The sequence below is a fragment of the Helianthus annuus genome, chromosome 11 (genome assembly GCF_002127325.2).
Source record: "Helianthus annuus cultivar XRQ/B chromosome 11, HanXRQr2.0-SUNRISE, whole genome shotgun sequence".
Classification (NCBI taxonomy): domain Eukaryota; kingdom Viridiplantae; phylum Streptophyta; class Magnoliopsida; order Asterales; family Asteraceae; genus Helianthus; species Helianthus annuus.
The window spans coordinates 15,560,753-15,585,081 of record NC_035443.2 but is presented as its reverse complement, the minus strand read 5'-3'; the positions used below and the strand labels follow the sequence as shown (position 1 = coordinate 15,585,081).

The following is a 24,329-nucleotide window of genomic DNA, read 5'->3' as shown; positions in this document are numbered from 1 at the left end:
TGAGCTTAATAAAATACAAACGAGCCGAGCTCAAGCTTTGAAAACAAAGCTCGAATCGAGCTGAGCTCGAGCCCGAGCTCTCATAAGTTAATCGAGCCCGAGCTCAAGCCTGGCCGAGCTCGGACTCGACTCGACTCGTTTGCCCCCTAGCTAAAAAAGTGACTCGGATGTAACGTGTGTCCATATCAACATTACTAATGTGACTTTTAGGGAAAGCAAATATAACCTCTTTTTAAGTTTTTCACGTGATCATTCACACCGACTAAACCCTCCCGTAACTCTTGGCTTTCACATCATTATCAATCGGACTCATTTCGATACGAAACCTTCGCTGATCGAAAATGGCGGATCAGAATCATTCAGTGTCGCCTGTGAGAGACGGAATGCTGACCTATTGTTACCTCCTTCTTTACATAGCTCTCTCCAGCGGTCAGATCTTCTTCAATAAGGTCGTTTTCCGATAATTTTACGTTTCATTTGTCACAAATTAACGAGATCTGTTAGGTTTTCGCATTCGATGTTTATGAATTCCATCAGGATACGTTGATTAGGTTAGAATATTGTTACGATATGATGAAATGTTGCATAAACCGTTCGATGTTTGTACTGTATACCTTAGTTAGAATAACATGAGGTTCATGAGCATAATTTGTGATTGTTACAGTTGATTTTGGATAATATTGTTGAAGTCAAGTTAGGTAGATGCAATAGCAGTAGGTTTTCGCATTCGATGTTTATGAATTTCATCAGGATACGTTGATTAGGTTAGAATAATGTCACGATATGATGAAATGTTGCATAAACTGTTCGTTGTTTCTACTGTATACCTAGTTAGAATAAAATGAGGTTCGTGAGCATAACTTGTGATGTTTACAATTGATTTTTGGATGATATTGTTGAAGTCAAGTTAGGCAGATGCGATAGCAGTAGGTTTTCGCATTTGATGTTTATGAATTTCATCAGGAAACGTTGATTAGTTTAGGATATTGTTACGATATGATGAAATGTTGCATAAACTGTTCGTTGTTTGTACTGTATACCTAGTTAGAATAATATGAGTTTCATGAGCATAATTTATGATGTTTATAGTTGATTTTTGAATAATATTGTTGAAGTCAAGTTAGGTAAATGCAATAGCAGTAGGTTTTCGCATTCGATGTTTATGAATTTCGTCAGGAAACGTTGATTAGTTGAGAGAATATTATTATGATACAATGAAATGTTGCAAAAGTGTTTGTTGTTTGCACTGTCTACCTAGTTAGAAAAGTACGAGTTTCATGAGCAAAATTTGTAATCTTTACAGTTGATTTTTGAATAATATTGTTGAAGTCAAGTTAGGTAAATGCAATAGCAGTAGGTTTTCGCATTCGATGTTTATGAATTTCATCAGGAAACGTTGATTAGTTTAGGATATTGTTACGATATGATGAAATGTTGCATAAACTGTTCGTTGTTTGTACTGTATACCTAGTTAGAATAATATGAGTTTCATGAGCATAATTTATGATGTTTATAGTTGATTTTTGAATAATATTGTTGAAGTCAAGTTAGGTAAATGCAATAGCAGTAGGTTTTCGCATTCGATGTTTATGAATTTCATCAGGAAACGTTGATTAGTTGAGAGAATATTATTATGATACGATGAAATGTTGCAAAAGTGTTTGTTGTTTGCACTGTCTACCTAGTTAGAAAAGTACGAGTTTCATGAGCAAAATTTGTAATCTTTACAGTTGATTTTTGAATAATATTGTTGAAGTCAAGTTAGGTAAATGCAATAGCAGTAGGTTTTCGCATTCGATGTTTATGAATTTCATCAGGAAACGTTGATTAGTTGAGAATATTATTACGATATGATGAATTGTTGCAAAAATGTTCGTTGTTTGCACTGTCTACCTAGTTAGAAAAATATGAGTTTCATGAGCAAAATTTGTGATCTTCACAGTTGATTTTTGAATAATATTGTTGAAGTCAAGTTAGGTAAATGCAATAGCAGTAGGTTTTCGTTGTTAATATTTTATGAATTTCATCAGTAAACGTTGATTAGTTGAGAATATTATTTCGATATGATCAAGTGTTGCAAAAATGTTCGTTGTTTGCACTGTCTCCTTAGTTAGAATAATATGAGTTTCATGAGCATAATTTGTGATGTTTACAGTTGATTTTTATTTGTCACATTTGAAACAATCATGCATTATGTGGTTTTAAATTGTTATAACTCATAAATATGAAACATCAAAGTCATTATGTAGTATCTTGGAATATAGTATCTCGGGGTACATTTTTCGTGGCGTTTATAGGGTTGAAGAAGTAGTCAGGGATGATACTTTTGTCATATGAGATAGGTTTGTAGAAATTTGGTGAAATAAATGAGAACACAACTCATAGGATAAATTTCAGTGCTATCCAGTGAAGGCGATGAAGTAAGAATAGTTTTATTAAAATATAATGGGAAAGGCATACTTAATTTAGCGGACCCATATGTATGATTTATCTTACTTTTCTGAGTTTTTGAGAAAGTATTGACTGGATTAAGTTTTACTTGGTTTTTTCGTTCGTGGAGATGCAGTGGGTTTTGTCATCAAAGGAGATAAACTTTCCATATCCACTCGGGTTGACACTTCTTCATATGATTTTTTCATCTGTGCTTTGTTTTGTACTCACTAAAGTTCTCAAGGTAATAAAATGCTTACATCATGTGTATAGCTATACAATCTAGGTATTTGTAAATAGTCACCTTCTAGAATACGTAACAAAAATTTGTATTTACTTGCAGATTTTGAAAGTTGAGGAAGGAATGACACTCGAAATGTAAGCATTTTCGTCCTATTTGATATATGAAGTCAAATGATATATATTTTTTATATACTCACTTTTTGTATGGTTAATCACCACTTACAGATACACAACATCAGTCATTCCAATTGGTGCAATGTTTGCTATGACTCTTTGGCTTGGAAACACTGCATACCTCTATATATCTGTCGCCTTTGCTCAGATGTTGAAAGCAGTCAGTAAGTTCATTCAATATTTAAATCTATCTCTGTCCTATTTAGTAAATTGGTGTTCTCATTAGCCACATATAGAGGTGGCATTTTCGACCCATATACTTATATACAAGTTGGCCCATTCGTTACCGTAGCAATAACATTTAACTTTTGAATGATGTGTAGTGCCTGTAGCGGTTTTCATTCTTGGGGTGGCAGCCGGACTTGAAGTAATGAGCATGAGGATGCTTTTGATAATGTCTGTGATAAGTTTTGGAGTATTAGTAGCATCTTATGGTGAAATTAATATTAATTGGATTGGTGTTGTTTACCAAATGGGAGGTGTTGTTGGTGAAGCTTTGCGACTTATATTTATGGAGATCTTTGTTAGGAAAAAGGGTTTGAAATTGAACCCCATTTCCATGATGTATTACGTGAGTCCTTGCAGGCAAGTCTTTTTCTCCCCATCTATATCCCTAGGGCTGCAAACGAACCAGACGTTCAGCGAACAGTCCGTGAACCGAACGGCCGTAAGTTCATTTGTGTTCGTTCGTTTATTGGACAAATGAACACAAACAAGAAATTCCGTTCATTTAGTCAAACGAACGAACATGAATAGAGGCGTGTTCGTTCATTTATGTTCGTGAACGTTCGGTAACATGTTCGTTTATGTTCGATTGTGTTCGATAGTACATTAGTGTTTTTAGTTTTATGTTTATTTAAATACTTCAAAATTCCGACAAATAAACATTTAATAAGTAATAAGTGTCAGTGTATTATATATTATGTTCATGAACGCTTGTTTGTGTTCGTTTGTTTTTATTTGTGTTCATGAACATTAGTTTGTGTTCATGAACATTCGTTGTCTAATATTAACAAACGAACACGAACAAGATCTTGTTTGTGATCGTTTGGTTCGTTTGCAGCCCTATTAATATCCCTAGAGAACAGATGTGGTCATTTGACCTATTTACTTATGAAAAGATCAATTCGGGATTGGCTTTATCTCAAATGGGTCAAATCTATATAATCAGGCAATTAGCTACAAAGGGAACGAGTCAAATGGGTGAAACGCGTGAGTCGTGACAAGTTGGAAGTCACCCAAAGTTCATTTGTAATGTTCACAACCTCATAAGTTGCTTTTAGGATTATGGTTGTTATTATGATTAGAATAAGATTGTTCTAGGGGTTTGCTAAACATAGCCTGTAGGTCTACGATTAACAACGACCTTATGGTTCTTTTTTTTTCTTTCTAACATAAAGTTTTGAGTAAAGTACATGGACGGTCCCTGTGGTTTACCAAAATTTTGGATTTGGTCCCTGGCTTTCCAGAAGTATACACACGGATGGTCCCGGTGGTTTGCACTTTGTAACACTTATAATCCCCAACTTTGCCAAAAGTCACATGGATGGTCCCTGTGGTTTGCACTTTGTAACGCATTTAGTCCCTAACTTAGACATGCCGAAACCTTTAGATTTGTTGGCTAGGGACCAAATTTGTTACAAAGTGCAAACCACAGGAACCATCCGTGTACTTTTGGAAACCTAGAGACCAAATCCAAAATTTTGGTAAACCACAGGGACCATCCGTGTACTTTACTCTAAAAGTATTTGTCGACCAGCTTATGCTATGGTTAACTACTTAAATGTACTTTTTAATGAGTAATAACAATAATAATAAAAAGAACACCATAATGTGGTTAGCTGATAACTTAAGGGATGTGTTTAGCATTTTTCTCGTTTTTATTGAAGACATTAAAAAAAATGGACAAAAAGTGTTTGTGCATCAACCCAACCCGCCACGGCCCATTTGACTCATTAACCCAACCTACCAGACCCGCTCATCATGCTACTTCTAAAAAAAATTTATTTATTTCTCTTTCCTGCCACCGTTTTACTCTTTACATTTCTGTCCATGTGAACAGAATCTTGATTCGCTGTGCAGCGCTCTTTGTCTGTTAGTCCCATGGATATTTTTGGAGAAACCAAAGATGGATGCACAGGGGACTTGGAACTTTCAACCACTCGTGTTAACACTCAATTCTATGTGTACTTTCGCTCTAAATCTTTCGGTTTTTCTCGTGATTCAACATACAAGCGCTCTCACAATCCGTGTAGCTGGTGTTGTCAAAGATTGGGTAGTGGTCTTATTGTCAGCAATTCTTTTTGCTGATACAAAGCTCACCTTGATAAATATCTTCGGTTATGCTATAGGTAACATTCTCCACCTTCTTTTAGTGCTTTTTCCTTTTCCTTTTTGTTCTTTGCAGTTAACTTGGCAATGTACGCAGTTTGAAAGGAGTAAAGACTATGAAAAAAAAAGAATTATGAAATACTTGGTGTTTAAATTCGTCATCATTTTCTTTTTGCAAACATTAGTTTTCACTAGGGGTGCAAACGAGCCGAGCCCGAGCCCGAGCTCAAGCTCGTTTAACTTATGAAAGCTCGACTCAGATCGATTCGAGTTTTGTTTCTAATGCTCAAGCTCGGCGTATTTTTTTAAGCTCGGGCTCGGCTCGTTAACTATATATTGATTAGTTCATATTAATTATAATTATTATTTTATATATAATTTAATAATTTTTTTTCATAATTTTGTAAATAGAAATAATTATAATTTAAATATATGTTTAATATATTAATTAAAACTTATATATAAAAGGGGGCTCGTTTAGGCTCACGAGCCGGCTCAAGCTCGATAAGCGAAGTGCGGGCTCAGGCTTGTTTACTAAACGAGCTTGTTTTTAGGCTCGGGCTCGTTTAAGCTCGGCACGTTTCAAGCTTTTTTCCGAGCCTTGAGTAGCTCACCCATAGTTTTCATTAGCGGTGGAAAATTGGCGGGTTGGGTAACGGGTCAAAATGGGTAACTTTTTAATATCGGTTGAGTCAGGACCCAATGCAAATTTTTTGCCCAAATATTTAAAATTTATGAAAATATTAGTTTTTCTGGAGGCCGAAAATTGGTGGGTTGGGCAAGTTGGCTAACGGGTTAAATAGGGCAATTCTTTTTACAGGTTGACCCAAATGCATTTCCCCCCAAGATTTAGAACTTATGCAAACATTAGTTTTCACCAGAGGTGGAAAATTGGCAGGTTGTACAGGTTGGGTAACGGGTCAAAATTGATAACTTTTTTATACGAGTTGAAACGGGTCAGGTTGACCGAAACGAATTTGTCGACCAAGATTCAAACTTATGAATATTTAACGAGCTAAGGCCTAAGAGGGTGTTTGGAAGGATATAATTGTGGACACTGTTATTGTTTATGCAGCCATTGGTGGTGTTGCAGCATATAATAACTTCAAGTTGAAAAAAGAAGCCACTCGAGCTGCTAGTTCTGATAATAGTTCCAGCTCTTCTCCTATACCAACAGCTTCTTCTTCCACAAAAGCGTCTAGCTAAACGACACTTGGATCCACTCAATTGGTTAGTTGTATCCTTTTATATAAACTTCTTTTTAAAAATCACACAGGAAATACATCTTCAAATGGAGTAGAGAATAGTCAAAGCATCTGTATTCTGTAGGTCTGAATCTTGGTATAGCTTGAACTTGTAATTGGATTCTTTTGAGCACCCCAGAATTGCCAAGTACAAATTGTACAATTGATGGATGCTCATGTTGAATAGCAGACATTTTGAAGTTCTATTTCTGAAATCGATGTTATAGAGCTTTTGCTTCTGCAATTGGTTTGGTCATTTTAGACGTCTTAACATTTTTGTTCAAATTGACGTCACTTGTCTAGAATAGTATGTATACACTGTGAATGGTTAAAGTAATCTTATATCGTCAGTTTTACAAAAGCACATGCGTATAAATGTAATAATTGTATGTTTTCACAAACATAACCGTTATTTTCACAGTATACACATGTGTATGTCTAAGATACATTTTGTACACAACTTTGTATAAAAAAAAACCTTCACTATGAAAATGTGCATTCAGCACATATACGCAAACCTATGTCCTAAAAAACCACTGAAGTGCATAAAGAGGATAAAAATTGAAGAAACTTTTAGTTTTCGCCGTCACATTGCAATTGCAACCTTGTTCTGGCATTCGAACAAAATGAGAAAAATGTGATGTTTTGGGGTAGCTAACGAAGAAGAAAGTTGCAAAGAGAAGAACCTTCGTAGTCCGTGCATTGGGTTCGATTACATTGGTGGCGGTGTGATTATGCATGCTCTCGTGGATAAAAACCCACAACATGTTCCACAAGTAGAAACAGGAAATACCTTAAACATAATATCCTTTTAACAGAAGACGGAATGGCTATATGTGCCTTACAAAAGAAACCTTACATAAAGTACTGACCCGCTACTAATAACCTATGACCCACTAGTTATTCCACATGCTTGAAAGGAAATAAACCAACAAATATATATGTGTTGTTGCAATATACAACCATTTTTAAGTAGAGAATTGTGAGAACTACATAAACACTTGTATGAATGCATTATATCTTTAAAGCATTACATAGTGGTTCTCACACTAGATATATGAATGCAATCGTAGATTATATACCCACCATGTGCGGCATTCCTCTACCATGTGTGACATATACATGGTTTAGTCTCTAGTGTTGGCAATTGGCACTTTCAATTTGCTCGAGAGCAAAAAAGGCGATAAAACTATGGCGTTATCAACTCCACCCTTCGAATATATTAATAATCTGAATGTTTAAAATGGCTAGACTGCAAGCCATATTCGTGTACCGCGTAGGGTATCTAAGCGTTGCGCTATATGACGTAGGGTATCTAAGCGCTTTTATCAGCTTTAAAGCTCACGTTTCTTTTACAACAAACTTAGGGTGGGAAAGGGTGCTCAAACATAAGGGGAGTGGTAAACTCTTTGTATAGCCAATCACCTCATCCCATGTCAACTTCCCTCCTCACTCTCCATTTTGCACTAAGGGTGCTTCCCCCAAGCAAATTTTCTTTAAAAAAAATTAAAAAAAGGAAATAAATGTGTGATTGGTTGGAAGATGATGGGGCCCACCATTAACCCCCCTCTCACCTCGATGACTAGTCCCCATGCTCACCATTCACCACTCACCGAAAATAGGAAGGGTGCGTCTCCCCTATCGGCAAACATGTTCACCGAAGGGGTCACCGAATGACACCCCTTCCACCTGTATGATCACACCTTAAAACTAGTTAAAATATCATGATTTGACAATATATTTACATAAAATACAAAAGAGTACTTATCTTAGGTTAACTTCTATATAAAATCACCTAGTATCATTTAAGGAACAAATCAGCGCGTTACAAGAACAAACTAATCCCAATTTAGTGGTTGTTTGGCAACCTCTATGTTAGTAAGTGCTGAGCCATAAAGAGATCTGATTGGGTAAGAGACTCTGAAACAATAAGAGGGTTAACTTGGCTCGACATGATTAGTTAGTGGTAGAGGAGGTGGTGGTGGGTCAACGAGGTGGTGCGTGAGTGGCCGACTGAGGGTTATGAACACAAGTTAGTGAATAAAGGAGTAAAATTTTCATCCAACATCATTTTGAAACTTAATGGGTAAAAAGCTTACAGACTGATTCAGATTTATCTTGTTAGTGAACCAAACACATCTAATGTTGACTGCTTCAGATGTAGCCTCTTGAATATTAATGGACTCATTAAGAGGCTACTAAACAACCTCTTAGTTTTAAAGCTTATTCCAATACAATAACGACTTTATAAGACCATTGACGCGTATCATGTCCGGTCTTAACTCGTCCTCTTCATGGAAAACTTGCATATAGTATATGAAAGCGTTAACCTTGAATTGAGGAGATAAGGATCGTGACGGGTTATAGATAATTTTTGATAAATTATTTATTGAGTCTTTTATATTTTAACTAGGTTAGTTCCCCGTGTAACACACGGGTTCAACAATTTAAACTATATAATAAATATTTCTTGTAAATGCAAACCAAAGACGGAGACGTTTATATACCAAATTGACATAAATGAGTTAATATAAAGATGATGTATGTTACTATTATAAAATTCATCAAAGAAACATCTAATCTTTAAAAATGATACAAAAATAAATATATTATATTATATAATACTTATTATTGTATTTACATATTACATTATATTTAATGAGAAATAAAAAGTTACAATTATAATTCGCACATTACCGAAAATAATTTGAATCCAAAAAATATTTACATAATTATTAGATTTTTAGCTTGATTTTAGCGACGTATTGCAACATTTTGTTTTATATATATTTAAAGTTAGATAGTAATAAATTATGAAAAATATGTTGAGTAAAGTATATGGATGATCCCTGTGATTTATCAAAATTTTGAATTTAATCTCTAATTTTTAAAAAAATAAACGAACACTATAGGTGGTTAGTAATAACAATCAAGTTATATATTTAGTTATAATAATATGATAAACAAATTAAAGACCTAATTAATTTTGGTTTAAGGTTCGAAAATTGTGATCGTTTCAATATACTTTTTACATGTTTGCTTGTGTAGACTCTTTGGTTGAGTTAAATACTACGATATCCCCTTTGTTAAACATTAAAATGCCATACAAGTTCAAATAATGGAGCCATGAGCCATCCAACTCACAAATGATGCAATTTCATAATACTGTCTTCTGTTACAAACACACATCGTTAATAAATAATTATGATTTTTTTTCTAGAAGAGATTTAATTAAAATTAAATTAAATAATAATTATCTATAAGAAATTAAACTAAATAATATATATTTAATAGAAGGGTTATCTATAATTAATTAAAAGATTAATTAAACTAAATAATAATTAATTATCTATAAGATACATGGCCTAATGTGATGACAAGTGTCCTAAAATTGGTTTCTTTTATTATATAGTATAGATATAGAAGATTAGGGATGCTTGTTAGTTTGAATTAGATAGGTCTATTGGTTATTATTTTATTAATTAAAGTAGACAGATGTAGCCCTACGCTACATTATATCATTCCTATCCTTGTGACGACAGAATTCTGAAGAAATAAGTAGCAAGGTTGTTGCATGGCACAAGGAAGAAAAGGGAGGTTTATGTGTTTATTCTAAAGGTGTCAGTAGAATAAACGAATATGAAAGAAATCTTTTGTGGATTAGTTGGTGCAATCAAATTAAATGGATGGCAATTTGGTAATTTGTCCAAAAAGTGTATTTAGTTTTTGAAGTAAGTTTTGTTAATGCCATGCAATGGTGAGGATAAATTGGGTTGTTAGCAAAAGGGTGTTTGAATGGCCGATTCCCAGCGGTTTAGTGGTGAGCCAGTGATTGTGAGGGAGGTTTAACCTTGTATTTTATTTTTGTCGGAGACACTTTCTCGTCAAGAAGAAAATCACAGCGAGGAGTTTGATTATTTTTGGAGGAAAAACCAATGGGCGTGTCACGGAAAAAAATGAAAAAGCGAGGAGGCTTAGGAATTCGTTTGACAGCCGAGGGACGAAACAACATGTGGTAGTTGTCTTTGTTGGTGGTTGGTATTTGCGGGGAGGCATATCAAGGAGGAGTCTGACGGGGTGGAAAAACTACGATCAAAGAAGGGTTTAATTTGTTTGACATAAAGTAAAGCGAACGGTGGTTCGGGTCAGCTGGTGTCACGGGAAATATCATTGGGAAAACAGTAGTGACAGGTGACCAGTTCAATTCGTTTCGATGGATGTAAACTTCATAACATTAGCAATTTTCAATCCAGGTAATATCAAGACCCTATCCTTCCAGTCAAGGATAAGAACGGGAAAACCGGTGTAGGTTGTTCTTATTGGCAGAAGTATCCGATCGGAATTTGCGGGTAGACGGACAGAAGAAGATTTGTCAAAGCGGGGAGGCTTTGAATATTGTCATGTCTGGAAAGAAGAAAACGTCAGAGGTGGGGAGCTTGTTTTTTTTTTTTTTTTTTTTTTTTTTTTTTTTTTTTTATCAGTGGTCAATAACGGTGTAGTTCTGGTGACCCAGGGAGAGGGATGTCAAACTTGGTCAAGAGATTGAAGTTGTCAATAACAGCGCAAATGTGAAGAAACAAGCTCACTTCAAAATTAAGAGGGAGAATGAAGACGTTAACCTCGAATTGAGGAGATACGGATCATGACGGGCTATAGATTATTCTTGATGAATTACTTATTGAGTCTTTTACATTTTAAATAAGGAATAGTTGTTAGTTTGAATTAGATAGGTTTATCTAGTTGGTTATTTTATTAATTAAATAGAGTTTGAGTTTGGTTAGGATTAGAATTAGTTTAATATAAATAGATTGTTAGGGTTATTGTAATTTGAGTGTTCTTTCATTGTTTTACAACTAGTTGGTTATTTTATTAATTAAATAGAGTTTGAGTTTGGTTAGGATTAGAATTAGTTTAATATAAATAGATTGTTAGGGTTATTGTAATTTGAGTGTTCTTTCATTGTTTTACAATAACAAAGAGTCGAACAGTTCGTTCATTTGTGTTAATCAAGGGCCTGATTTTAACAAATCCGATAACCACCAGATCCTCAAGATATATTTTTTTTTGGATATTTATGTAAAAACAAAAAGTAAGAGGTAGGTATTTAAAGCTTTAGAAAGTTAGGTGCCTTAATGTAACAAACTATTAAACAGAGGAGTCGCCTGAGGGCAGAGGAAAAACGGGGGAAGGCACCCGGCATGCCAACGGACTCCTTCAACACACACTCGATCCTCCACTGCCAATAACCCTATCCCTACGCCGTCGTCCACCACCACCGCCACCGCCACCGTCACCGCCGTTACATCAATTCAATAGTTACATTCAGATCAATTTAGGTATGCGATCCTGTATGGCGCGGTGGCGGTGCGGATTGCCATTCAATGCAGCCGGTGAATCAGGAGCGAGAGGCTTTTCTCGCTGTTAATGGAGTTGCAATTGCAGATGAATTGGCAGACCGCTTTGTTATTGAAGAAACGGAAGAACGCTCCTCCGTTAGGGTTCAGGAATCTCGGTAATACGTGCTATCTTAACGCTGTTCTTCAGTGCTTAACCTACACTCCTCCGCTTGCTAATTTCTGTCTCCGTCGTCAACACTCCGCATCCTGTATGTATTCTTCTATTCTATTTACTCCTGTTGTTGTTGTTATATGTTCGCATAGATACGTATTTAGGTGTTTATCAGTTTGACCTAATTTTGTTCATCATGCTTATTAAATGCGAATTCGAGTGTGAATTTCAAAATTCAACATGTGTTTTATCTGATTTGAGTGTATGAATACGAAATTTGAGTGATATTTTCAAATTTCACACACACATAGGTTTCTACGTGTTTATCAGTTTAACCTAGTTTTCATTATCACGCTTATTGAATGATAAGAATGAATTCGAGTGTGAATCTTAAAGTTCACACTGATAACATGTTTTTTTCTCTAAATTCAGTGTATGAACCTATGTTTTCCTATCTAATTTGAGTGTAAATTTTATAATTCATACACACAGATGTATCTAGGAGTTCATCAGTTTAACCTAATTTCATTGTCACGCTTTTTGAGTGAATGATAACATGTTTTTTCCCCTAAATTGAGTGTACAAACCTATGTTTTTCGTATCTAATTTGAGTCTAAATTTTAAAATTTACACGCATTCACATAGATGTATCTAGGTGTTCATCAGTTTAACATAATTTTCATCATTACGCTTTTTGAATACTAATTTGATTGTAAGTTTCAAATTTCACAATGATAACATGTATTTTCCTTGATTTGTATGTATGATTCTGTTTTTGCGTATCTAATTTTGAGTGTAATTTCAAAACCCACACTCACACTCATGTATTTACGTGTTCATCAGTTTAAAGTAATTTTCATCATCACACTTATTGAATAAGAGTTTGAGTGTAATTTTCAAAATTCAGACTGATAACATATGTTTTCTCTAATTTGAGTGTATGAATCTATGTTTGCGTATCTAGTTTGAGTGTAAACTTCAAAACTCACACTCACGTATTCACGTGTTCATCAGTTTAACTTAATTTTCATCATCACGCTTATTGAATAAGAATTTGAGTGTAATTTTCAAAATTCAGACTGATAACATATATTTTCCCTAATTTGATTGTATGAATCTCTGTTTGCGTATCTTGTTTGAATGTAGACATCGCACATCTATGTGTTCGTCAGCTTAAACTAATATTTATCATCACATATATTGAATGTGAATTCAATTGTAAGTTTCAAAGTTCACATTGGTAACATATATTTTCTCTAATGTGAGTGTGTGTGAATCTTTGTATGCATGAACGATTCATGAGATCCAGTTTGTTTATATTGTTGCTACATGCTTGCAGGTGACTCACTACCACAGCAAGACAAGAAGAATAATTGTCCGTTTTGTCTACTAGAGACAAGAATCGCTCGTTCTCTTAGCGTCGACTTACTTCTAGATACACCTGGCAAGTTCATTGGCGGCTTGAAAATTTTTGCAGAGCATTTTCGTGTGGGTAGACAAGAGGATGCACACGAGTTTCTTCGGTACGTCATTGACGCCTGTCACACCACATCTATTCGGTTGAAGAAGTTGCAGCAGCAAAAACGCAAGTTAGTTAGTAATGGTGGAGGTGATAGCGTCAGTGGCAGTACTGTAGTTAAGGAGATATTTGGAGGAGCTTTACAAAGCCAGGTGAAGTGTCTTGCTTGTGGCAATGAATCCAATAAGGTTGATGAGATCATGGATATCAGTATTGATGTAGTGAATAGTAGTTCTATTAAAGAAGCTTTTCAGAAGTTTTTTCAACCCGAGATACTAGATGGGAATAACAAATACAAGTGTGAAAGGTAAGCATACCATTCTTACCGTGTTGCTCACATATGTATGTTTCTATGTAGTTAATATTGCGATATATCACTGATGTATCGATTATCAGAGTCCCCCGGTGAGATAGCGGTGCAAAATATCGGTATCGATATTATTGGCAATATTGACCGATATATCACCGATTTTCCCGCTACCAGTACCTTTCCTCTTAGTTCTACCATTCATTTTTCTTTATATTGCTGCTATTAGTGTTTTAAGTCTTAATTATTAACTGTTAGTGTTAAATGTTGGTGTTTTAAGTCTTAATTGTTAGTGTTAAATGTTAGTATTTTAAGTCTTAATCAGTTTCTACTTGCTACAATTGTAGTGTTTTGCAAGTTGCAAAATGTTAATTTGTTAATGGTAGGAAAGTATACTGAACTGTTAGTGTTAAATTGCTATATATATAAATTCAGCATGATATTAAAATTACCAATATCCCACTGCGATAACTGATACCTCAAATATCGGTCTCTGACCGATATCCGATTTTTTACCGCATTAACTGCTTAGGTATGTTTATATATCATGTATATAACCTTGTGTTTTGTAGCTGTAAGATGTTGGTAGCAGCAAGAAAGCAAATGTCTATCCTTCAGGCACCTAACATTCTTGTAATTCAATTAAAGGTGGGTTCTATTACTCTATTAGTCGGTGTGTTATTAAATATTTATAGCTTTATGATAAGTGGTAACTAATTAAGCTTTTTTTGGTCGGATAGAGGTTTGAGGGAATATATGGTCGGAAGATAGACAAAGAAATCGCTTTTGAGGAAGTGCTGGTTCTTTCAAGCTTCATGTGCAAAACAAGTCAGGTACGTAGTACAAATCTTGTTATGGTTTAAACTCTAATAGATGCCTAGATGGTTAGGGTCTTTGTAATTTGTGTGGCTTTGATCTCAATAAAATACAAAGTCGTAACTCGAGTCGGGGAACAAAATTCGGTTGTGTTTGTTGTGCTCAATCCAATAATGGCAACTTTAAGACTAAGAGTGATAGGATTAAGATAAACATGTTCATCCAGATTCCAGAGAAAGGTGTTGCCTAATGTGCAACTTAAGGAAGAACATTATATGCGCACAATGTACAGATAGCCTATGCATCAAGTATATTACGTATTTACGTTCAACTTCTTTCCCTGTGGATTTCATTTTTAGATATATTTTTCTCCAGCTTGGTTTCTTTGTGAGGTATTTCTAAGTAGTTACTCCGATTTTATGATTACTTGTAGAACAAGTTGTTATGGTTATGTATTTTTTATATTTTGTTCGCTAAAAGTTGGGAAATATTGTTTTGTTATCTCTAAACATTTCACCTCTTGTAACTATTTTCTTATATAGATATGTAATTACTCTGCAGGATCCTCATCCAGAGTATAAGCTTTTTGCTACTATTGTACATTCTGGCTGCTCACCTGATTCAGGACACTATTATGCTTACATTAAGGTTTGTTACTTTGTTTATGCTTTTCTATAATTTCTCATATCCAACATTAGGGTATCAAGTTCGACCCGCTTTATTATAAATGCACTGTTTCGGGTTATGTTTCTATCTCTAATATGTTAAACGGGTTGAAAGTGGCTCAAAAAGTATTTTAATCAACTAAACCACATATGCTACTAATTATTTAATGTCGTTTTCAAATTTCAAACACGTATACAGGATGCGTTTGGCCGTTGGTATTGCTGCAACGATTCTTATGTTTCAGTTTCAAGCTTAGAAGAAGTTTTCTCTGAAAAAGTCTATATCCTTTTCTTCTCTCGTAACAAACAGAAGCCCATTCTACCTAACAAAACTTTATCTACTAACGGAACAAAAACACATGATTGCAATGGAAACGATACCTCAAAAATTCCTAAGTCTGGTCAACAAAAGTCAACAGACTCACAACAACCTAAGGTTGATCCTGCAACATCATCATCTAAAGTTGGTAAATATCTTTACGTTCCTCAAAAGAAGCCAGTCAGCTTTGGAATTTCCGGTCCCAAAAAAGCTCTTTCAGCTATTCATAATAAAGAAAACAATGATAATAACGGTGATGCAGAAGCCTCAAACGCTAAGAAGACGATTGATAAAAAGATTCCACTGTTAGAGGACAAATACGGATTCAGCCAAAACAAACAGGTTGCGAATGGAAATGTGGCGATTCGTAGGAATGGAGATGAAGTAGTTACAAATGGGTGTAAGAACAGTTTTACAAGAAATGGAACCGAAACGGGTCAATTTTATAATGGTATAGGTAAAAGCCCCTCTGATGAATCAGACTCTCGGATGAAACATGAAGAGCAGAAATCGACTGTTTTGCTAGCTGAAGATCATTCGTCACTAGCAAAGCGTGAAGAACTTACGGAAACGTATGTTGCTTCTCACCTCTAGTTGATGCTTCGCTTATTTGTGATGTTTGGATATAGTTTACAGTTGGTGTCGATAAAATTAGGGGTGTTCAAAGAACTCGTAGCTCGCTCGAAAAAAGCTCAGTTGTAAACGAGCCGGCTCAGCTCGGCTCGATTTATAAACGAGCCGAGCTCGAGCTAGGTCTGGCTCGGCTCGTGAGCTTGCGAGCCGGCTCGAATTATTTTATTTTATATTGATTAATTCCAATTTAAATGTATTAAAATAAAAAAATGTGGCAGGGGGTTGAAATGTTAACATTTTAAGTTTAATTAATCAATAAAATATAAAAATATGGGAAAATAAACAAAAATTATACATATAATACTTTTAATATGCGTTTCGGTCTTTAAAATATTAGAAAAATAAAAATAATACATATAGATATATGTGTAATTTTTATTTTTGTTTTTTATGTCATCAATATTTGTAAAAAAATAAAAAAATAAAATAAATAACGAGCCGTCTCGATTTGGCCCAAGCTGGCTCGAACTTTTTACGAGCCGAGCTCGAGCTCGACAAGATGGCTCGTTTAAGTTCGACCTCGAGCTCAACCTGGCTCGGCTCGATTACATCCCTAGATAAAATTGCAGTGTTAGAAAATACGAGCTAAAGGGTTTAATCTGTTAAATGGTAAATCTAGGTCTAGGATTTGATTATGTTAACCAAAAGTTAAGAATCCGATTTTACCATAGCAAAAATAGGATGAGGCATGAACAAAAAGTTTTGGATATGTAAAAGGATTTAAAAGAAAGGAAGGTGCAGCCGGATAGCAAACATGAATATGCAAACTCGTAAGGGAGCAACTAAATACTGAATTAAGTTTTACTTGAAGGGATTTTGTGTTGCGTTTTTTAGTAATTGCGTCAGTATGAAACTGTACGGTTGTAATTAATTATAGAGTAAAGTACATGGATGGTCCTTGTGGTTTACCAAAATTTTGAATTTGGTTTCTAGCTTTCCAAATGTAAACTGATGGTTTCTATGGTTTGCACTTTGTAACGCATTTAGTCCCAAACTTTTTTCCAAAAGTACATAGATGGTCCCTGTGGTTTGCACTTTGTAACGCATTTAGTCCCTAACTTGGACCTGCTAAAACCTTTAGATTTGTTGGCTGGGGACTAAATGCATTACAAAGTGCAAACCACAGGGATCATCCATGTACTTTTGGAAAGCTAGGGACCAAATCCAAATTTTGGTAAACCACAGGGAAAATCTGTGTACATTACTCTTAACTATATCAATATTTTATAAAACGATACCGGATTTGAGAATTCCACTTAGCACCAGAGATCACTGTTTAATTTTTGCCCTAAAATATTGTAGTAGAACTAGAAAGAATAAGTTTCACCCACTATATATAGAGAGAGTTAAGGAAAACCCTTTTTTGCTTTCTTGAAGTCAGTGTCTCTCTTATTATATTTATCTCATAATTTTACGGAAATGATTTATCTTTTTGGCATGACCCAGTCTTGTGAAAGAAGCTTCTTCTTTCCTGCGAAAATGTGGCTATTCAGACGAGGTTGCAACTTTCATGCGGGCCAAGAAGCTGAGCATACGAGATGAATGTGGTAATGCATTACAGAGGAATGAACTTAAGTAAGTCCTTTAATTCCGTGCGATATATATTTTATGTATGAATTAATTGTGCATGGTAGGTTTTATTATCGTATGATGTTAGGTTTTTATTGCCATAAATGATGACTATTTTAGGTTTTCATTTAGTTGTGTGCATAGTAATATTTCTAGAGAATAGGTTCGTATTTGCCATGTAGACGAGATAAAAAATGCTGTTTAACTATAAAAAAAATCTGTCCTTTGTACATGATTACCGACTGTTTAAAACATAGTGAGTGAAATTGAAGTATCAGGATTTTAAATTAAAATTAAGATATATATATAGTGAAAGTGTAAAATACAATATTGCTTAACGTACGAGCGCACGTTGTGAAATTACGCACGTTGTAAAACTCAAAACCTTAATCACGCATGTTGAAAAACCATAATCACGCATGTTGAAAAGACATAACGTACGATGTGTACGAGATGAAATCACGCACATTATAAAACTGAAAAACCCTAATCACGCATGTTGAAAACCATAATCACACATGGGGTAAAAAACCTAATCACGCATGTTATATTTTCACTGCGTTCGCAGCGTACGTTAAGCAAAATTGTACAATACACTTTCACTATATATACATATATATATATATATATATATATAGGGTAGGGTTCAAGAGTGAACCATATTGTTTTTGTGAACAAAATGAACAAATCTTGTCCATTGATTTAGGAGATCTTGAGATTTATAATAATGACAATTTTCTAATTATTTATGTGTAGAAAATAAATGAAAAGGGTATAAGTGTAAATTATTAACTAGTTCTCTTTCCAATTAAATATTTAATTACATTCTCTCTCTTCATTTCTCTCACCAATTAACTAATTTATTAATTTAAAAATAAACACAATTACTATTCAGCCAACCTGTTTTATACACATATGTATATCCATTTTATACACATGCATACATATGTAATTTGAATAATACATATGTGTACTTTGAGTATCCAATACAATTACATATGTGTATAAACCATTTATTAGTTCTGTTTATATATATTTTATACACAATTTCTATTCAACCAAACTGTTTTATACACATATGTATATCTTTTTTATACACATACATACACCTGTAAATTAAAAAGTACATATATGTAAATATGTCATGAGAAAAGGTATAATCTCTACAAAATAGGAAACATGTAACTGAAATCAAGAATTCAAACAAAATGATTTAAATAGGAAACGTGTAACTGAAATCAAGAATTAAAACAAAATGATTTAAATCTAATTTATGAAAATTAAAGGTAAATTTACAATCCTATCCTTTTAATTAAAAAACAAATGGATGGCTGAGATTAGTTCACTCTGTTCACAAACAAGGATGTTGTTCACTCATGATCCTAACCCTATATATATATATATATATATATATATATATAGGGTTAGGATCATGTGAGAAACACTAGGCTAATTGAGAAACTTGAGAAGCATTCTGAACCACACATTTTTCTCTAAGCTTTTCGTAATATACACATATGTATAGTTTAAAATTGACTATATACATATATGTATAACTCAAGATTTGACAATATACATATATGTATATAGTCACTTTTAAATATACATGTGTATATTACGAAAAGCTTAGAAAAATGTGTGGTCCAGAATGCTTCTCAAGTTTCTCAAATAGGGAGGACTTCTCTTAGGATCCCTACCCTATATATATATATATGTAAGATTTACTTTTACTTTTTTGAATAAGTATTATTAGTATTGGATAGATGATAATATATATATATATATATAGGGGAGGGTTTAAATGAGAACGCTAAATATTGTGAGAACCGTGAGAACAAATGAAAAAACCATGAGAACTTGGTCAAAAACAATTCAAATTCAAAATTTTTTTCTACACTTATCATTATTATTCGAATACAATGTTAAAAATTCAATTTACACGTTTAAATTTACGTGAATTCATAAATAAAGAAAATTTACACATGTGTAAGTTTGCCATCTGCTATATTTATACATGTGTAAAAAATCTAAAAAGAATGATTTTGAAATGAGAAATGAATTATTTGATGTTATAAATTCTTGTTTTGATGTTGTATCTTAATTACAATGAGGTTTGTATAAAAAAAATTGGTTTTGATTGGTTTTTTCATTCGTTCTCACGGTTCTCGCAATATTTAGCGTTCTCAAGATAACCCTCCCCTATATATATATGTATATGTATATGTAAGATTTACTATTACTTTTTTGAATAAGTATTAGATGATACTTTTTAGACAAAGATTAGGGTTAGTGTTTGAAGGCCGTTGGTTAGCAGGGTAATAGTTGGGTCCAGTGAGTAAAAGCGTTCAAGCTGCGTTTTACCTCTCCAATTGCTTTTTATGTTTTGTCTGATTAAGAAAATACTATAAATCAGTTTGCATATTTGCCATTTGGAGAGCAAAATACCTTTTCAAAGTAGAACTCAACAAGAGACACTACATCTTGTAAAGCTGTTGACTTTGTTTTAGTTTGTTATTATTTAAATAAATATATCTCATGTCTTACGTTATTTACTCTTAGTACTCATCTTTTAAAATTAGTAACGTCTATGAGTTTTTTTAATTAAGGATTTAAGGGTCATGCTAGACATGATGAACAGTGAAGGCAGTCAAGATATATTTGATTAAACCATGTCTATAGTCAAGAACTCAAGATATATTTAAGGGTCGGAAACATTGCACGGTGTGCAATATATTATTTCGGGGCATGTTTGTGCTTACATGGTATCAGATTATGTTTGTTAGGGCCCTTTTTATCTCTAGTGAGTGTGAGTGACGTAGGCGCCACGTAAGCACTAAGCAAGAGAGTCGCTCACTCGTTACTCTCACTTAACAATGCGTTATACCTAGTGAGTGTGAGAGTGAGTCTCACTTTTTTACTTTTTTCAAAATATTTTTAATACAATTATTTTTAAACAATTACCTATTAAATAAAAGATTACTGTTCAACCAAAAACGTGAAATTCATTTAGGAGACCAAACAATACTTTATTTTGGAAACAACTTTCGTAATAATTTATATCAGAATTTCCAGGAAAAAAACAAACAAAACTGTGTATTTCATTTTTTAAAGCTAACGAGTACATGTTTTTTTGATAAAAATCAAATTAATTGTTGAGTGAAATATTTTAATAAATAATTTTTATATTGCTATGTGTATGCATTTCATTGGCTCACTGAAATTGCTGCGTAAGAATTTTTGCCTCACTAGCGTGAGGGCGCTCACGCCCTACGTGTCACAGAACAGTTACACGGGGGCGGCGTGGTGTTCGCGTGAGTGTGGGCTTACGTGGCGTTGTCTTCCCTCACGACCACGGAGTATAACACAAGCCCTTATGTCAAGCTTAATGCACTTGTGTTCCTTTAATTTAGCGTTAATGTCATCTACCTTGGGCATGTAGTTGGTATGTTTTCGGTGTGAAATTTACATTTTTTGAAATAAGTTAACATAATTGTAGTTTACTTATAAGCATTCCGTAATTCCTTGTTAAAAAGCGGGCTTCATGTTGAACATATATCAGAATTAACGCTAACACAATATGCAGGAGGAAAATGATAGCTGATGCCAAGGTTGCGCTTATTCCTCAAATTCCAGATTCGTTGAAAACTGAACTCATCAAACGCATCAGATCTCATATCGCTCAATGAGACAAGAGCTGCATGGTACTACTACTACTACTCACCACTCACCACGCACACTTCTTTCAGTTTTGTTAATATTAAGTGTTGCAAAATGAATGGGTTGGGCTGGCTGGCTGGGTAACGGGTCAAAACTAGTTTTGGTTGAAACATATCATTTATTAATAGGGTAGATTGCGTTTTATGTTCTTTAAGTTTCAGTAAAATTTCAGGCGTTGTCCTTTAACTAATTAAATTACAACGGATGTCCTTTATGGTTGACCCCCCAACACTTTTTGCTCACTTTATTTTATAGAGTAAATTACAAGTTTTGTCCTTTATGTTTGTCCCAAATTTCAGGCGCTGTCCTTTACCTTTAAAATTGATGAGTTTTGTCCTTAACGTTTCAAAATCCTGCACGTTATGTCCTTTAGGGCAAACCCAGTTAATTTTTTTGGTTAAATCTGATCATGTGCAAGGCACATGAGGGCATTTTTGTAATTTCGTTATTTAAGGAAATTTATGTAATTAACTTAAAATAAATACCCCACCATCTTCAAAAGTTACAGACCCACCACTTGCCATCACCTGCCGCCACCACCTCCCACCCTCACCTGCCGCCGACCACCCACTGTCTCCACCACCGCCTGACCCACCATCACACTCCACCGTCTCCAACATCACTATTAACATCCACCCCTTCGATCCACCATCACCAAAAAACAAAAACATTCATCAATTACCCCCTCACGTTCTCTCAACCGAAATCATCAAAACAAACAAAAAATCCCCAAATCTGAACATCCACCCCTACGAAATCATCTGAACAAACAAAAATCCCCAAATTTCTGAACATCGTTTTATGTTATACAATCCCTGTATCAAGAAGAAATACAGGCAGAGAGAGGTGGCTTACGGCTAAGTGCAGAGAGAGAGAGAGAGAGAGAGAAATACAAGCCCTAGGTTTTCTCACATTGCTTGTGTCGGCTGTGATGCACTGATGTTAGGAGTTAAATAACAAAAGTAACAGGTGTGCTTACCACCCAAAAGTTCATCTTCATCGATGTGGCTTGGTAAATACTCTATTGATCCCTCCTTCAAAGCCCAACCTCTTTCATCCATATTTGGATTTGGATTCTAAGTTCTAACCATAGAAAAATGGGTCAGATCTGCTGGTTGTTGTTGAAGTCCAGTTAAATCGCCGGAAAGTCATGTGGCGGCGGTGTCTGGATGTGCCGGTGGTGTCTAGATGTGGCGGTGGTTGCTGGACGTGCCGGCGGTGTCTGGACGTGCCGGCGATGTCTGGATGTGGCGGTGGTTGCTGGATGTGGCAGCGGTGTTTGGATGTGCCGGTGGTGTCTGGATGTGGCGGTGGTTGCTGGATGTGGCGGTGGTTGCTGGATGTGGCGGTGTCTTGTGGGTGGTAGATGATGGTGGTAGGTGGTGTTTTTAGAGAGAATGATATATATATAGAGAGAGGGGTCAGGGAAGAGTGACTGAGAATAAAGCTTTATAAATATATATATTTAATATTTTTATTGAAAGGGTAAAAAGACAAATTTGTCCTTATGTTAGGTCTATGTGACCAGATTTAACATTGAAAATAAACCGGGTTTGCCCTAAAGGACATAACGTGCATGATTTTGAAACGTTAAGTACAAAACTCATCAATTTTAAAGGTAAAGGACAGCGCCTGAAACTTGGGACAAACTAAAGGACAAAACTTGTAATTTACTCTATTTTATATTTATAAATTTCATCGAGCTGAACTATAAAAAACAATATTATTACAAGAATAACTTAAATCTTTGAATAAAGCCGAGTGACTTTTAATCTATGTGCAAGTAAACGAGTGTTTTTAACTGTTTTGCAGACTCCAAAGGTGTGGGGAGGTAAGGTAGATACAGGACGCCACGTCAACATCTGTATGTGTTTTAACGAGGCATATAGACGTGGAAACACAAAGACGGTAAATTTTTATTTGTTTTTAGTTTTTGTATGGAAGGTTTTTGTAAGTGTTTGGAAAGTGGTTGGTGAGGAAGTGAGGCAGGCTGGTGTAGCACAAAGTTCATTAGTAACGGTATTAGATACATATAATATATACAGTATTCTTTTTGTAAAGTATAACCCTTTTTGATAGTTTTGTGTTAGACTAAAGTTTGGTTAATAAATTATATGATTAGTTTTTAGAAAAAAAAAAAACAATATTTATAAAGTTATATCATAGAAATTATGATTTATGCGTATAAAACAGTAAGCTTCAGATTTATAAACAGTTGATTCATTTTTAACTAAACGATATGGATTCATTATATAGTTAACAATGTACCTGTGAACGAAAGGCTCGTGTAAGATTTCCACATAATAATTTATAATGAAAATTTTTGTTATAATTTTGTGTGTAAATAAACTAATAAGCAAAAAAAAAAAAAAAAAAAAAAAAAAACATTAATACTGCTTTTTTTAATCCATGGACTAACAACACCACATTGAATATGTTGTTGATAGTCAAACATCACATTTTTGGTTAAGTTCAAGACAACTTCACGGTATTATGACCTTTATAACCTAGTGAATGTTTTATCAAAATAACACGAACAAACACGAATAATAACATGATATATTAGTACCACTTGTTTACTTAAGTGCAACATAACATGAAAAGTCCTTACACTCTCGAACCATTAGTATACGGGGTATAACGAGGATATTTGAGTAGTACTACTGTGTTTGACAAAACCCGCCCGAGCTAGTCGCGCTAGCACGACTGGGAGTCGAACGGGTGTGATTTTTTTTCCTAACATTTGCCATTGTTGGTGTTAGCAATGGTGGAAGGCAAAAACACAAACAATCAGCTTCGATTGTGAATGCTTAGGCCATACGGGGTGGTCCGTTATACCACCCCGATCACGCGT

At 34.5% G+C, this 24,329-nt stretch overlaps 2 protein-coding genes across 4 annotated transcripts; both read left to right on the top strand.

Annotated features, from left to right (window-relative positions):
• The first annotated feature begins 231 nt into the window (after positions 1–231).
• On the top strand, positions 232–6,678 carry LOC110889758 (probable sugar phosphate/phosphate translocator At3g14410). Of its 3 annotated transcripts, none has more exons than XR_002563912.2 (7): positions 232–449; positions 2,567–2,674; positions 2,774–2,808; positions 2,899–3,011; positions 3,171–3,432; positions 4,910–5,198; positions 6,254–6,678. XR_002563912.2 is itself a non-coding variant. In XM_022137324.2 (7 exons), exons 1-7 carry the CDS (start codon positions 342–344, stop codon positions 6,382–6,384), a joined length of 1,032 nt encoding a protein of 343 aa, XP_021993016.1. In that variant the 5' UTR covers positions 235–341; the 3' UTR covers positions 6,385–6,678. The 3 variants fall into 3 exon arrangements, 2 of the variants coding, with proteins under 2 accessions (XP_021993016.1, XP_021993017.1); XM_022137324.2 differs by having other exon boundaries at positions 235–449; positions 3,171–3,418; XM_022137325.2 differs by having other exon boundaries at positions 237–449; positions 4,930–5,198.
• A 4,880-nt stretch (positions 6,679–11,558) lies between these two features.
• LOC110889760 (ubiquitin carboxyl-terminal hydrolase 25) lies at positions 11,559–23,553 on the top strand. Its single transcript, XM_022137326.2, has 9 exons — positions 11,559–12,027; positions 13,270–13,756; positions 14,329–14,404; positions 14,497–14,589; positions 15,134–15,220; positions 15,437–16,128; positions 17,636–17,764; positions 21,342–21,459; positions 23,288–23,553. The coding sequence occupies exons 1-8, from the start codon at positions 11,847–11,849 to the stop codon at positions 21,442–21,444; spliced, it is 1,848 nt and encodes a 615-aa protein (XP_021993018.1). The 5' UTR covers positions 11,559–11,846; the 3' UTR covers positions 21,445–21,459; positions 23,288–23,553.
• Positions 23,554–24,329: the final 776 nt, after the last annotated feature.

Bases quoted from the DNA above. Each gene is read 5' to 3' on its own strand.
- LOC110889758 (XM_022137324.2), top strand. From the start codon at position 342: ATGGCGGATCAGAATCATTCAGTGTCGCCTGTGAGAGACGGAATGCTG. The intron at 2,809-2,898 runs GTAAGCATTTTC...CACCACTTACAG, and splicing joins GAAGGAATGACACTCGAAAT to ATACACAACATCAGTCATTC. The intron at 3,419-4,909 runs GTGAGTCCTTGC...CCATGTGAACAG, and splicing joins CCATTTCCATGATGTATTAC to AATCTTGATTCGCTGTGCAG.
- LOC110889760 (XM_022137326.2), top strand. From the start codon at position 11,847: ATGGAGTTGCAATTGCAGATGAATTGGCAGACCGCTTTGTTATTGAAG. The intron at 12,028-13,269 runs GTATGTATTCTT...ACATGCTTGCAG, and splicing joins TCGTCAACACTCCGCATCCT to GTGACTCACTACCACAGCAA. The intron at 16,129-17,635 runs GTATGTTGCTTC...GGCATGACCCAG, and splicing joins CGTGAAGAACTTACGGAAAC to TCTTGTGAAAGAAGCTTCTT.